The 13,769-nt window shown below is 41.2% G+C and overlaps 1 protein-coding gene across 1 annotated transcript in view; it reads right to left on the reverse strand.

Annotated features, from left to right (window-relative positions):
* Positions 1–276: 276 nt before the first annotated feature.
* CHSY1 (chondroitin sulfate synthase 1) overlaps positions 277–13,769 on the reverse strand; it is a 75,957-nt gene continuing 62,464 nt past the window's right edge. The window contains exon 3 of the mRNA XM_057544208.1: positions 277–3,297. Coding sequence (XP_057400191.1) covers positions 1,705–3,297 — 1,593 coding nt within the window. The 3' untranslated portion in view covers positions 277–1,704. The remainder of the gene's footprint in view (positions 3,298–13,769) is intronic.

Raw genomic sequence — 13,769 nt, forward strand, 5'->3', positions numbered from 1 at the left:
CGTGGGCACTTGTTAAAATGCAGATTTTAACTGGCCTGGCAGGTGCACTAAGGGGGCCTGGAAGGTACATTTGTACCAAGAAGCCAGATGGGGCTTGGACCTGGTTTGAAGACCTTTGTTCTATAAAACACAAGATTCAGCAAGTTCTTTAAGAGGAAACAAAAGATGACAAGTACATTCTAAGGAAAAAATAGAGGAAGAGGCACTTGAAAGTTTCATTTCATTCCCGAACTGCATACAAATATTCCCCTCAAATAACTTGAAAAACCTTATGAATCAGTGTTTAAGTTTTTTACTCTCCAAATGTAATACAATTCTTCAGCTAAAACAGGAGTAATGAGACAAAATGGTTCTGAAAAATACAATAGAAAAATACTGTCCACTGGTTTATTTTTCCAAATGAGCAATAGGCTATTTACAAATAAGCAGATCTCCAATGATGTATATTAAAATGGCAAATCTATTACTGTTTGAAATCTAAATGAAAAAAAAATTTAAGGCACGTTTGTTCTGTGAATTTAAAACAAACTTTCTGCTTTAATGACAGATTCATTTCACTTTTGTCCCCAAAACACATGAGCACCAAGATTATCAAAGAACACTTAATATTTAGTAAAACAGTAAGGAATGTAAAAATTAAGGAGGGGGAAAAGAGTTTTCAAAAGGAAATCTTTGGAGATCAGTTTACTGCAAATAAAATATACTAAACATTCCTAATACACATAAATACTAATAACTAACAGGTACTTGGGAAATGGCAGAGTTCTAAACAATGGATATTAAATAAATTAAAGGTATTTCAGATACAAAGGATAAAACAAAACAGTAATTAAAGAATGAGACACCCATCTCCATCAACATAACACGGACAGGATGAAGTGAACAAAATCAGATACATTTCCCCCCAATGCTTTCATTAGGGTTGGGTTTTTTTGTTTGTTTTTGTCTTTGTCTTTTAGTTTGCATACATTAGATTTATGACAATAATTCTTATTTGCCATTCTAAATATTAATATTTTACCCTTTAAAAAGAAGGGTCTGGAGAAGAGAAAATGCCAGACCCCTCTTGAAATGTAATGCCAGGTCCATTAGGCCACACTAATTACAACAAGAACAGCCATCTATCTTTTACTGTGCTTTCCCTGCTCCCCTTGCTTTGAAAAACCTTCAAAAATGAGACAAGATTGGGGGAAACAATCACCTTTGGAAAGCTCTCTTGAAGATGATGATACAGCTACTATCACATTTCCTTATTTGACAACGGCAACATAAAATGGCTTAAAAAAATTGCTGTAAAAAAAAGACAAAAGGTAGAATCTGTGCAAAGTTAACAGTTACAACAAAACATTTACCAGAGTTACAGTGTTTTGTTACAATAATACTTTGCAGGAACGTTCATGTTTTCTGCCATAGGACTATAGCAAAGAGGTCTGAAAAAAATATTAAAAAAAAGAAAGTTTTGTTCATCACGTACATTTCAAGTCATAATTTAGCAGGTCTGCTACATAATGTTCAGCAAGAAAATGTGTTCAAAAGGCAAACATGATCGCATTTTTGTTCAAAAAACTCAATCTTCAAGGAGTCCTTTGTAAGAAAATCATGTGTAAAATATATCCTTGTATGGACTTCAAAAACTGATCATACAAAAAAATTTTGAAAAATAAATTAGGTAATTAAAAATGTCTTTTCCAGCAAAGCTGGACATTAGGCTGTCCTCACTGAACCATTATTATTGCTGCCTTTACTGTAATTTGGGTCATTTTTTTCTAGCCACATTTCAGCCAACTGCTGTGTGGACCCATATGTTGATGCTTTGGACCCCAAGCACATTTTGTACTGTTTGGGATCAAGGTTGGGATCACAAAAGACAGGATGGTGGACGTGGACTACTCCTACTTCTTGGCTCCTAAATGTCTTCAAACCTGCCTGGACAACCTTGTTGAAAAGGTCGACATCCTCGAGCCCCCAGCCTTGGATAGAAACATCAAAGCCACCTACTTGGACGAGATCTCCCTTATAAATACAAGTAATGCCAAACCCATAGTTTCTCCAGAAGCCAGTTTTTTGAGTAAAGGCAAAATGATTGTCACTGGGAACCTTCCCACTATAAACAATCTTAGGATCGTACTGGCTAAAGATGATTGGAAAATATATTTGTTGGCCCAGAATTGTATTTGCTCGACATCGCTGAAGAAATTCTGTAGTAAATACAAGGTCAACGTCACAGAAGAAGAGCAAAGATTCATTATTAAATTGGGAAGATCCCACTTCTAGGGCCAGAGCTCTTGAAAATTCTCCAGACACGGGCAAAATCTGCATGTCAGCTTTCGGGTACTTAATGCGGTAATCTCTCATGAGTTCAACTTGCTTGGCCTTGTCGGGGTTGGAGTCAGAATTGAAGAGCAGAACAACGAGCCTGACATTCTGATTTGGAATGAGACACGTCTTCTCAAAGTTCCCCATGAATCTCACAAACATATCAAAACGTCCAGACAAAGGAATCAATATATTGATCTTTTTCTCTTTGGGTTCTTTGTGCTCATCCTTGGACCCAGGGAGCTGAAAGGGAACAAGCTTCTTCAGGGAATTCGAGAGAAAGGACAAGGATCCGGATTCTTGATTGATTTTTTTGGCCAGTTCCTTTGCATCCAGCTCCTCGTGTTCCACAAACTGGATCTTGCTGAAGGTCTGCTGTAAATACGCATGCCTCCGCACAGGCACTGTCATTTTCTTTCCTTTGTGTTTTTTGTACAGAAGCAGCAGGTCCAGAATGTACTCGGCCCCGTACATGGGATTCACTCGGCGATAGCCATACTGTATCTCCTTAAAATCAATAATGCGCCCTCTGGTCTTGGCGTTGGCATTGATCATTTCCATGACCTGCATGACAATGTCATCCAAGGCCTCCCTCTGCGCGGAGTCCATCCCTCTTCGAGGGGGTTGGCTGTCAGCAGCCGAATACAAATATTTCCCAGTCAGAAACTCCCACTCCAGAATCTCCTCTCGCTGGCGGGGCTGAAACCTCATGAAGGAAGGAGGAATTCCCAGCTGGAGGTCTTCTTTATGAATCTCGGTGTTGCTATATTTGCTCATCAGGACAATCTCTCGGTGCAGCTGGATGGTGCGGTGTCGAAGCTCAGCAATCTTGCGGCTGAGCATGTAGCTGTGGAGCCTATACTGGTAGGGTGGGTTTTTGTTAGGGTGCAGTGTGATGGCTCGGTGAATTTTACTGTTATGGAGATCTCTAATGTACCCCTTCTTGTTCTGTTCATAATTCTCATAAAAAAGCTGCTGCATCTGTTAAGAAACAAAAAAAAGATTGCTACTAGTATTACATGACTGAGTGTCCCTCTATTCCTATATTTCCTTATAGACCTGCATACTGTAAAAAAAAAAAAAAATCTAAATATTAGAAATCTTTCTAAATGAGTCAGAGCATATCTAAGGTCCTAGGTAAAGCCCGATCTACAGCAGTCCAATGAGAGCAGAAGAATTATAAATCACTTAAAGAAACAAGACTTCATCAATAACCAGAGTTCGCCAATACAATTCTGTAGGCAAACAGAATTATGAAAAGGTTTTCCCATGAAGTAAAAGTGTAATCCTGAGCTCAGAGCACACCAACTCAGCATACCTGGAAGAGAATGCCACTGCTGGTCCCCACCAAGCCGGTGAAGGGGACTTAAGAGCCAAGGTCCCCTCCCTGAAGACTGGCACCCAAAAGGAGCTGCCATCTAAACAGGAATAAACTGCATCAGTGGAGTGAAAAGGAGAACTCCAGGAGGATGACCTGAGCACAGGATTAATGCTGCTTCCAGGGAGCTGAACAGAAGCAAAGCCATCCAGCCACATGCAGGAAGAGGCCTGCCACTGGGAAGGGCATGCTGTAGGTAAAACCAAGGGTCTGCGAGGTTACTGGGAGCACATTTGGAGAATCCTTTAAACATCTCTGTGTTCCTGTGCAGGCAGGAACGGGCCTGCTTGCTAAGCGCCAAGTCTCAACCACCAGCAGAGGCAGCGCATGGGGGCTCAGAGTGTGGAGCCGAAGGGCAGGAAAGGCAAGGGGACTCATTATCCCACCCCACTCTCCCTCTGTTCTAGGACACTGACTGGGAGAAACAAAAGTTTGAGGTCCATCAGCCAAAACTGGGTCTGTTCCCTCAAGCTAGATAGGGAATATACTTAATTCTCCAGTACATTCAAGCAACAGGATGATGAGCTCTACAAAGCCTTCTAGAGTAAAGAATAAAAATTTGCAAAAAAAGTTTAGTAAAAATAACACTTGTGGGAATTCCCTGGCAGTCCAGTGGTTGGGACTTTGCCTTCCAATGCAGGGGGTGCAGGTTCGATCCCTGGTAGGGGAGCTGGGATCCCACATGCCTACCTGCCAAAAACCCAAAACACAAAACAGAAGCAATACTGTAACAAATTCAATAAAGACTTTAAAGATGGTCCATGTCAAAAAAAATCTCAAAAAAACCCCAAAAAATAACATTTAGCGGTCGGTATCTGATAAACTAGTCCTATTTTATTTGTGGCTCAACTTTGTTTTTTTTGTTCATATTATTAAATACTAACTCTTGATAAGGGTGCATGGATTTGAATCAAGTAGGCCTTTGGACAGTCGTATTTTTGACTTTTCTTTCCCTTGAGCCACTAAAGTTATAATAATAGAAAAATACAGATTAGCATTTTTACACTCCATTTTCTTTTTCTATACAATTACTACAAGCTACCAATAAATGAAGCTAATAAGAGCAAAAAGAAGGGAAATGCTTCCGAAGAATGGCTTAAAAGAAAAAAAAAGAGCACACAAGTAATGCTGCCGGTGCTGAGCAGGGACTGCATGTGCACCCACTCACTCACTCAATTCCCTGGAGCCGTGGGTCTGCTGAACGCTGACCACCTGTGTTTTGTCCTCAGAGGAGCAACTAGCCTGGAACTGCAACACCTCCTCGCAAGTGCCCTCACCATTTCCGACTTTGCTTTGCACATCATCTACAATCAACAAACGAGGTATGTGCATACACGGAATTATCCGCTGAAATGATTTCCAAACGTTACAATTACTTAGATAAGACAGTCAAGTAAAAAAGAAAGAAAGAAAAGGAAAGGAAAGGAAGCAGAGTGTCTCTAACCTCGGAGAGAGCACCACCTTTCTCAAGTGTGCAGCGGGCACCCCCCACACGCGTGCAAGTGTCCGCTCACTGTTTCTCTCAGCACAAGCGGCACTTAGTTACTCAAATTCTCGACTTAAGACATGGACCAAAAAAAAGCAGTTTGGGATTTGCTGAGAGAGGGCTTGAAGCAACTGATGCCCGAACTCCTCCAACCCTGGATAGACAGGCCACAGAATGATGACCAAGAAAAATGACAAGGTAATCAAATCATAAGGACCATAAGAATTTATCTTTCTTTTAATTTCACTCCTCAGATGGGTCACAACAAAAGAGGTTTAATGAAAATCCTATCGAAAGTGTTTTCACTGTTCATTTTCTAGCTGGGTTGATTCCTGGGTACAAACTGCATGGCTGCAAGGTGACAAGTGAGTGTCATCTGAGGATTCAAAACCATGAAGAAACACTGAGGAAAATTCTTTGCAGGTGCTAAAACAAATGCTGTCATTTCCTTCCTCTGACCCTTACCCCTGTATGCCCCAACAACTTGAGGCCATTTTTCCAGTTTTAACGTTAGCCTTTACAACATGCATCAAATAGCTGGGCAAGCCACCTGACTCCATGACTCCACCTGAGGACACCACTGTGTAAGGAGAGCCACTCAAAGGTGGCAACATGCCCACCACAGCAAAGAACTCAGCAACAACCCAATGCTCCATGGTCGGGGACTACTACAGTCACTACCGTAAGCTATATGATGGAAGGCTTCCTAACAATTCTGGCAGAGATTTTAAATATTTGTTATAATTACACATTACTTCCATTTTGTCTGCTTATAATTTCAAAATTTTTAACAATGAGCATGAAAAACAATGACTTTTTTTGAAAGGTCCCTTTATGTTTCCAAGAATGCAGGCACACTGAGCCATCAGTCTGGCCTTATAAGCTGCTTTCCAAAACTAAGAGTACTCTGAAGCAGGTGGTGCTCCTTCCTCTCCCCGTGCTGCCAATCCCATCTCCCCGGGTATTTCAGACCCCGCTCTGCTCCTGCCCTGCTGGGTGATGTCTCAGTCTCCCAATGGGTCTCCTTGCAGAACTGTTCTTTCCTCAATTCTGCATAGTAGCAAAACCAGTCTTCTTAAGAATATGAGTGGTAGAACCCACATGATTCTCTCTTCCCAAATACTCTTAAAAGAGAATAAAGAATGCAAAAGGAATAAACCCGTAAGGACCAAGAGAATGGGGGAGGAGACACAGACACAGTAGAGAAGAGATGTCCCAAAATTCTAAGAAAATGGAGAGTGAAGGAAGATGAAACCCAACAGACTGCTCTGAAGAGTAAGCCAATTTATTTAACCCTGAGAACCCTGAGGAAAGATACCAGTGTTGCAAGGCGGGTGGAGGCTGGGGCTGAACACAGAGAGATTGGAGGAACTGGAAATATGGAGCAGTGAGAGCCCCACAGTTCCTCCCCACATACCACCATGGTGGGTGGTGGGGAGAGAAGGAGGGTGGTGGGAGATGCCCAGCAACTTCAAAAACACGCTCCCAGTTATTCCGGCATTTAGATGATGGGTCTGTTGCCAGAATTCATGTAGGGTTGCCTATCAATTGTTGCAACTAAACTAGGACTGGTGAGTAGTAAATATTGGCGGTTTCTTGACACATTCATCTTTTTTAAAAAAATAATTAATTAATATGGGGCTGTGTTGAGTCTTCACTGCTGCGTGCGGGCCCTCTCTAGCTGCAGCGAGTGTGGGCCGCTCCTTGCTGCAGTGCGCGGGCTTCCCATTGCGGTGGCTTCTCCTGTTGCAAAGCACGGGCTCTAGGCGCGCGGGCTTCAGCAGTTGCAGCACGCAGGCTCAGTAGTTGTGGCTCACAGGCTCCAGAGCGCAGGCTCAGTAGTTGTGGCATGCGGGCTCACTTGCTCTGCGGCACGTGGGATCTTCCCGGACTAGGGCTCGAACCCGTGTCCCCTGCCTTGGCAGGCAGATTCTTAACCACTGTGCCACCAGGGAAGCCCCAACACATTCATCATTTACAGTAGTTATTCCTGAATGTCACTGTCTATAGGTTATTTTCGCTTACTCCTCTGGGTTTACTTCATTGATAAGCACATAAGCCTGAAGTTCAATCTGTCCGCAAATGAAATCTGAACACCTAGAGAGGGATGCGTTCAAGGCTGACAGTAGAGGGGAAATGAAAGTCTAAACAGTAGGACCCCCCCCCCCAGTCCTCTTCTCCCAAATGGCTCTCAGAACACTGGTCCCCCACTTCTCATTCCAAGTAGGAGGCTGGAAGCATCTTTTCTGTATCAACTAAATAGCCCCATAGGTATCTAGAGTCCTCCAACAAAAAACATCACCCAAAAGTTGATCACTACAGCAAGGATACTAGTTAAAAAAAATCTTGCCTATAGAGCTTCCAGTTAGTTTTTCAATGCTTCAGCCTTAAATGACAATTGACAGCCAAGGACCATCAGGCAGTTGAACGAGGGTTCCAATGGGAAAGATAGAGACAAAACAAAGAAACAAAAAGCTTGGTGGAAATAGAAACAATGCAGTGACTAGAAGAAAAACTCAACAACAAAAAAAAACAAAAATTATAAGGTATTCAAAGAGAAGCTACTGTATCTGTGCAACAAAAATGGAATACTATAAAAAAGATAATCAGAAAACAAAAAAAGCTCTTGAAATTAAACATAAAATAGCAAAACAAAAAGAGTAGAGATCAAAGATAAAGTTGAAGAATATTCCAGAAAATAGAAAAACAACAAAAATACACAACAGGAGAGAAGAGTATTCATTCCAGAAAGAGAAAGCACATGGGGAAGAAAATACAAAAAATGGGTCCAAAATTACTCAGGTGCCTGGATTGAACCCTAAGTGCCCAGAATAAAGAGTACAAATTGGGAACACTACAGATAAAACTATTAAAAACTTGCATAGAGGAGAAAAAAGGCCATATACAAATAATTCAGAAACTGCAGTGGCACTAAACACAGACAAAACTATAGAACAATACCTTCAAAAGTGGGAGGAGTGAAAATTATTCTCCACATAGAATTCTCTTCCCAACCAAACTATCCATCAAGTAAAAGGGGAGAACAAACAGCTTCAGATATTCAAGGACTCAAATTTTACCTTGCATTCATTCTTTCCCAGGAAGCTATTAGAGGATGTGCCCATCTAGAATGAGGGGTTAAATCTGGAAAGATGACATAGGATCCCAGAAACAAGGGGTACAACACAGAAGGAAGAAAAGAGAGCCCCAGAATGACAGTGCAAGGAAATCCTACAAGAACAGTACTATGGACTGCGTGTTTGTGTCTCCCCAGATTCGTGTGTTGAAAAACTCTAATCCCCAATGTGGCAGTATTAGGAGGTGGGGCCTTTGGGAGGTGACTGAGTTTAGATGAGGCCATGAGTGTGGGGCCCCCATGATGAGATCGGGGCCCTTATAAGGGGATGAAGCACCAGAGTGCTGTCTCCCCACCATGAGAGGACACAGCAGGAAAGCAACCATCTGTAAACCAGGCAGAGAGTCCTACCTGAACCCTACCATGCTGACACTTTGATCTTGGACTTCCAGCCTCCTGAGTGTTTAAGCCACTCAGTCTACAGTATTTTTGTTCTAGCAGCTGGAACAGACTACGACAAAGAGCCTTGCAGCAGGGAACCAGTGCACACGGTAAAAGGCACAGATGTTCACTGCTTGCATCTCCAGAATCCAGATCAGTGCCTGACACACTGCAAGATACTCAACAGAGAGCTGATGAATTAATGATTAACAGCAGTCTTAATGCATACTAAGTATCAAGAAACTGGAAGATCTCAGTGCAGAACAGGGCTGATGTGGATAGACACAATACAATATACTTGTGTTCCTGTGACCAGGATACATGTTAAAATGTAAAAATCAGCAGCACATTTTGAAAAAGAATACACACCCTTCCACCAAAGGATATAGCTGTCATTTGTTTTTTACTCCCCAGAACACCAGTATATAAGTGTACATTTTATTCTTAGCTATCAAAACCCTGCACGAGGGGAGCGAGGTCCATCGGGAGTCCTCTATGAAAGCAGGTCTTCCGTGCATGATTGATTATTTCTTACAGACTAGATAGGACAACATGCCCCCAAACATTTTCAGGAATACATTTCTCAAAACATTTTAGAAGCTGCCTGTGGTCATTAGTTTCATAGTGACTGAAGTCTAGGTAAGCTTTATCTGAAACACAGAGTGTGTGTGCTAAAGGCATAAATACAGAGAAGAGAAAAATATTGACTGGCACGCTTCTGAAAGGCTTAAAATCCCCTGGAACCACTGTAGACTGAGAATTTTAAGCTACAGTAAAGTTGTTGTAGGCACCTTCTGGCTAAAGTCTGGCTGAAAGGAATGTTGTGTGACATTCTTTTTCTCTTTTTAGAAAGAAGAAATCTGTTGCAAGACAAAAGTGTGTGTGCATGTGTGTGTGTTTGGGGGAGGCAGCACTTATTTTATTAAAAATAAGGCCAACTTGGGGCTTCCCTGGTGGCGCAGTGGTTGAGAGTCTGCCTGCCAATGCAGGGAACATGGGTTCGAGCCCTGGTCTGGGAGGATCCCACATGCCGCGGAGCGGCTGGGCCCGTGAGCCACAGTTACTGAGCCTGCGCGTCTGGAGCCTGTGCTCCGCAACAAGAGAGGCCGCGATAATGAGAGGCCCCGCGCACCGCGATGAAGAGTGGCCCCCACTTGCCGCAACTGGAGAAAGCCCTCACACAGAAACGAAGACCCCACACAGCCATAAATAAATAAAATAAATAAATAAAATAGTGTTTAAAAAAAAAAAATAAGGCCAACTCTATGTCCAGATTAGCTGGTGACCCCTCATGTCACCCCAAAAGATTTAGTCTACTAATATTGCTACAAAATAAATGTTTTAGACAAAGAAGCCACTCACTTGGCAGACTAGATGGAGTACATACCTGCAATGATCTTTAGAAAAATCTAAATAAATGCCAGTGAAATAGCTCCCCTTCTAAAAGGGCAAATGAGGGTATAAGTACTTCACAGATGATTAGATAGAATGTAACAGGTGAGGACATGCACTTCCACATAAGGATATTAATGGTAATACTCAGACCCTGCCCAAATCGGCTTCCAGTGGCACCTTTTGGTCCTTTAGCACATTTAGCAATCTCCCTCAACTTCTATACAAAGTCTTATTATAAATGACTTTGGTGTAGAGGTAAGGAACCATTTTCTTTTCACCCTCAATGTGTTGCAATAGGAGAGGAAGAGGGAAAATTCAGATTTCAGGGAAACTTTTTCGGAGAAGAGAAATATATGTCACAAATCAACTTCAAAATTAAGAACAGGACTATAAAGTATAATTCAAAGTAAAAATTTCAATGAGATATTAAGGCCAGGTTAGGGAAGAACGATCCAGAAATCATCTGTGATCCTGAAAAGGAGCCGGGCGGCTGGAGGGAAGTACTGGAGAAGCAACCCAGTGCTTAGGCTCTGCCCTCTCCCAACCCCACCTGCCCAGACCTCCAGGGCCAGCCCCTGGCTGAGTGCACAGCGCCCCACCCACTGTCATCTACCCGCTTTGCACTTTAATCCCAGGTCACACTGTCCACTGTTCACATGAAGCCATCTTAGTACTCTCGGGTCTCATTTTTGCCTTTGTAGTATTTCTGGCATTTGCATTTGATTTTGGAATCCCTGGCAAAGTTCTCAAGTTATCTTTGTTTTCACCTTGACTAGTTTCTCTGCTGTTATTTGGGTTTTTCCTACCTTTTGTTTTTCTTTGAAGGTGCCCGGTTGCATTTAAGAAGGCATGCTGTGGGTGGGATGAAATTGAACCATTTTGCTCTTAGGCACTTGAATGAGAAATAGTTGGATCGTTCAGCTGAACATCTATATCTTCTATCCATTGTCCCTCTTTCCCTCATGTTATAGCTAATTCCGCTGCTTACTACAATGTTCCCCATTAAGCAGTCTCTAAGAGGAATAATCATATGACTAAGGGAAGTGTTTAGCAATTTTCTAGTAACAGAAATGAAACTATTATTTATCTGGAAGAAAGTTTAGAATATAACAATTTAAAGAATAAAGGTTAAGATATAAGGCTGCATAGAGACATTTACTGCTTTTATGCTACCAATAAGTTATAAGACTTGGACAAGTCATTTGAATTTGTTGGGTCTCAAGTTTTCTCATTTATAAAATGACGGTATAGAGGTTCCTTCTAGGTGAAGAATTCTAAGATCTTATGTGCTAAGTTTAGAACCAGTCTCATATAATTCTAAAGTCATGCCCTGATGTTCTTCAACCCATCCATCCTGATATGGTTGAAGGTGTAACATCAGAATGTTACAGGATTCTACCTTCACCGAATCAAACTGTATTAAAGGGTAACAACACATCCCAATGAACTGTTTCCATCCCATAAAAACAAACCTCCAATTCTGCTACAAATGAAAATAGTTAAGAATGTGAGATTCTTAACAGTTCATTTTAGTAACTCTAGGGGTAACAAATATGTAATTTTTTGGTAATAAAGAATATGTATTTTGAATAGTACCAAATTTAGAACAAGGACTTTGTTACTAAAAAGTATTTCAATAATCTATTACTTGGCACAGTCTTTGGAAGAATATTATAAAATGGAAAGTTAAAAAGTACTGCAGAAGAAAACACAAATCAATGCACATAGGTTATTTAATGATCACAAGGAATACCTTGTTTCAAACACACTAAAGAAGCCTTTTTAAGATGCATGGAATACCACTGATGGTTTAATTTCCAGTGTCCATAAAACAGCCCTTAATCTTTGTTCTAAAAAGTACCCCCATAATCTTGGATTCCAGTAAAGCCATCTCCCTTAATGTGAGGTGTTTCAGGACTCTGAGCCAGTCTACAGTAAATCTGAAAGGGGCTAATAAATATCAAGGTCACACAATTCCCAGGAACTTCTAGCCAGCTGGGAATAACCATTAACTACCCATGCCTAATCTTCAGTTAACAAATACCTCTAGGGTCTTCATTAGCAAATGTCCTTCTTCTCCTCTGCAATGAAGGCCAACATTCTCATTAAGTTAAGGCTCTTCCCATTAACTGTTTACATTAATGTCACCATAAAGTACATATTTCAGCCATATCAACAGACTGTCACTGTTCCAGATGGACAGCTATTTCTAATTCTGATTTATACAGTGTTTTAATTCACTGCAGAGAATTTGTTTTCTTACCCTTTTGTTCTGAGAATTGATTCAAAGAAAATATGGGTTGTCTAAATGTCAGGAGACCATAACTGGTGGTAGTTTCAAAATAACCATATTCACAATTTTTAAATATTTAAATTAACAATGTCATATACCTGCAGGTTTCCAGATAATTTATTGTCTGAAGCAGGATCTTCTGAGATGAAAGAGGAAATCTGTTAATAATTAGGCCAAGATCACTGGTATAAACTGGGCCTGTCCCCAGCTCTCAAGACATATGGTTACCCTACATGTCCCTATTAGGTCTCCTCTAATTAGTTGTGTGTAGGCTTTGCCAATTTTCATCCAATTAAGTTCAAGTATTAGGTGCTTAGTATTTTAAAGACTCTATTCAAGAAAGTAAGTTTTTCATGGGAATTAAGCTGGGTCTCTAATGGTAAAAAACGAGAACTATGTGTGTGTGTGTGTGTGTGTGTGTGTCTTGAATGGTTACTGTCAAATTCTGAAATCTAAATACCTTTTAAAGAAGCCTGACACATTTCAAAATAGCTGAGAATTAAGCTTGGCAAAGTAAACAAAAACTGTTGGTAGTAATTTAAGACTTCTACTGATACATAAAACAATATAAGTGATCAAGAGCTGAAATCAATAGAGTTTGCAAGTGAACATTCCATGGTCTGAATAGTCAGCACGGACAGTGGACAGGGGAGAGAGCGCTTATCTGCAGTCAGAACACTGTATCTAAACTTACAGCTCAGGTCTTTACTCATGTCTAACCTTGTGGGAGTCACTTAAAGCTTTTCAAGCATAACCTTTTTTTTTCCATAAAGCAGCAAACTTGGCAGGATTATGCAGAATGAATGTATGCAGAACTACCTTTAAATGACCAAAGTCTTATGCAAATGCAGCACCAAATACTTAACTAAACATTCACATTAAAGGCATTGTACCAGGCAAGGAAATCGTCACAAGGCCACATACAAAGAAAGGATAAGTGTGCGCGTACACACACACATACACACACGTGCGCGCACACGTATGCGAGACAGAGCACAGCACTGGGCAGACTGACACGGGACATCAACGAAGGGCTCTCTCTAAAACTCGACTCACAGCTGGTATTTGGGTCCAGTCTCGACTGGCCTCTGCTGACATATCACTCACAAGGCTGTTCACTAACTCCAGTCAACATGTGACACACCAGCTCTCACACTTGACCAAAAGTCTGTATGATAAACTGAGTTAACTAAGCTGTGGTCTAGGGGATCACCAAAAAACAAACCAAAACAAAAATAAAACTAAAGACACACAGGGGCAACGTGAGAGAAGTGCACCAGGCTGGGGAGTCAGGAGAGCAGGACATACTGGAATACAGCGCAGTGAGGTCCAATTTTTAAAGAGAAGTTAGAAATCTGGCTATTTTGTGTAGAGTCTCCTAACT

Source organism: Balaenoptera acutorostrata, chromosome 3 (assembly GCF_949987535.1).
Source record: "Balaenoptera acutorostrata chromosome 3, mBalAcu1.1, whole genome shotgun sequence".
NCBI lineage: Eukaryota > Metazoa > Chordata > Mammalia > Artiodactyla > Balaenopteridae > Balaenoptera > Balaenoptera acutorostrata.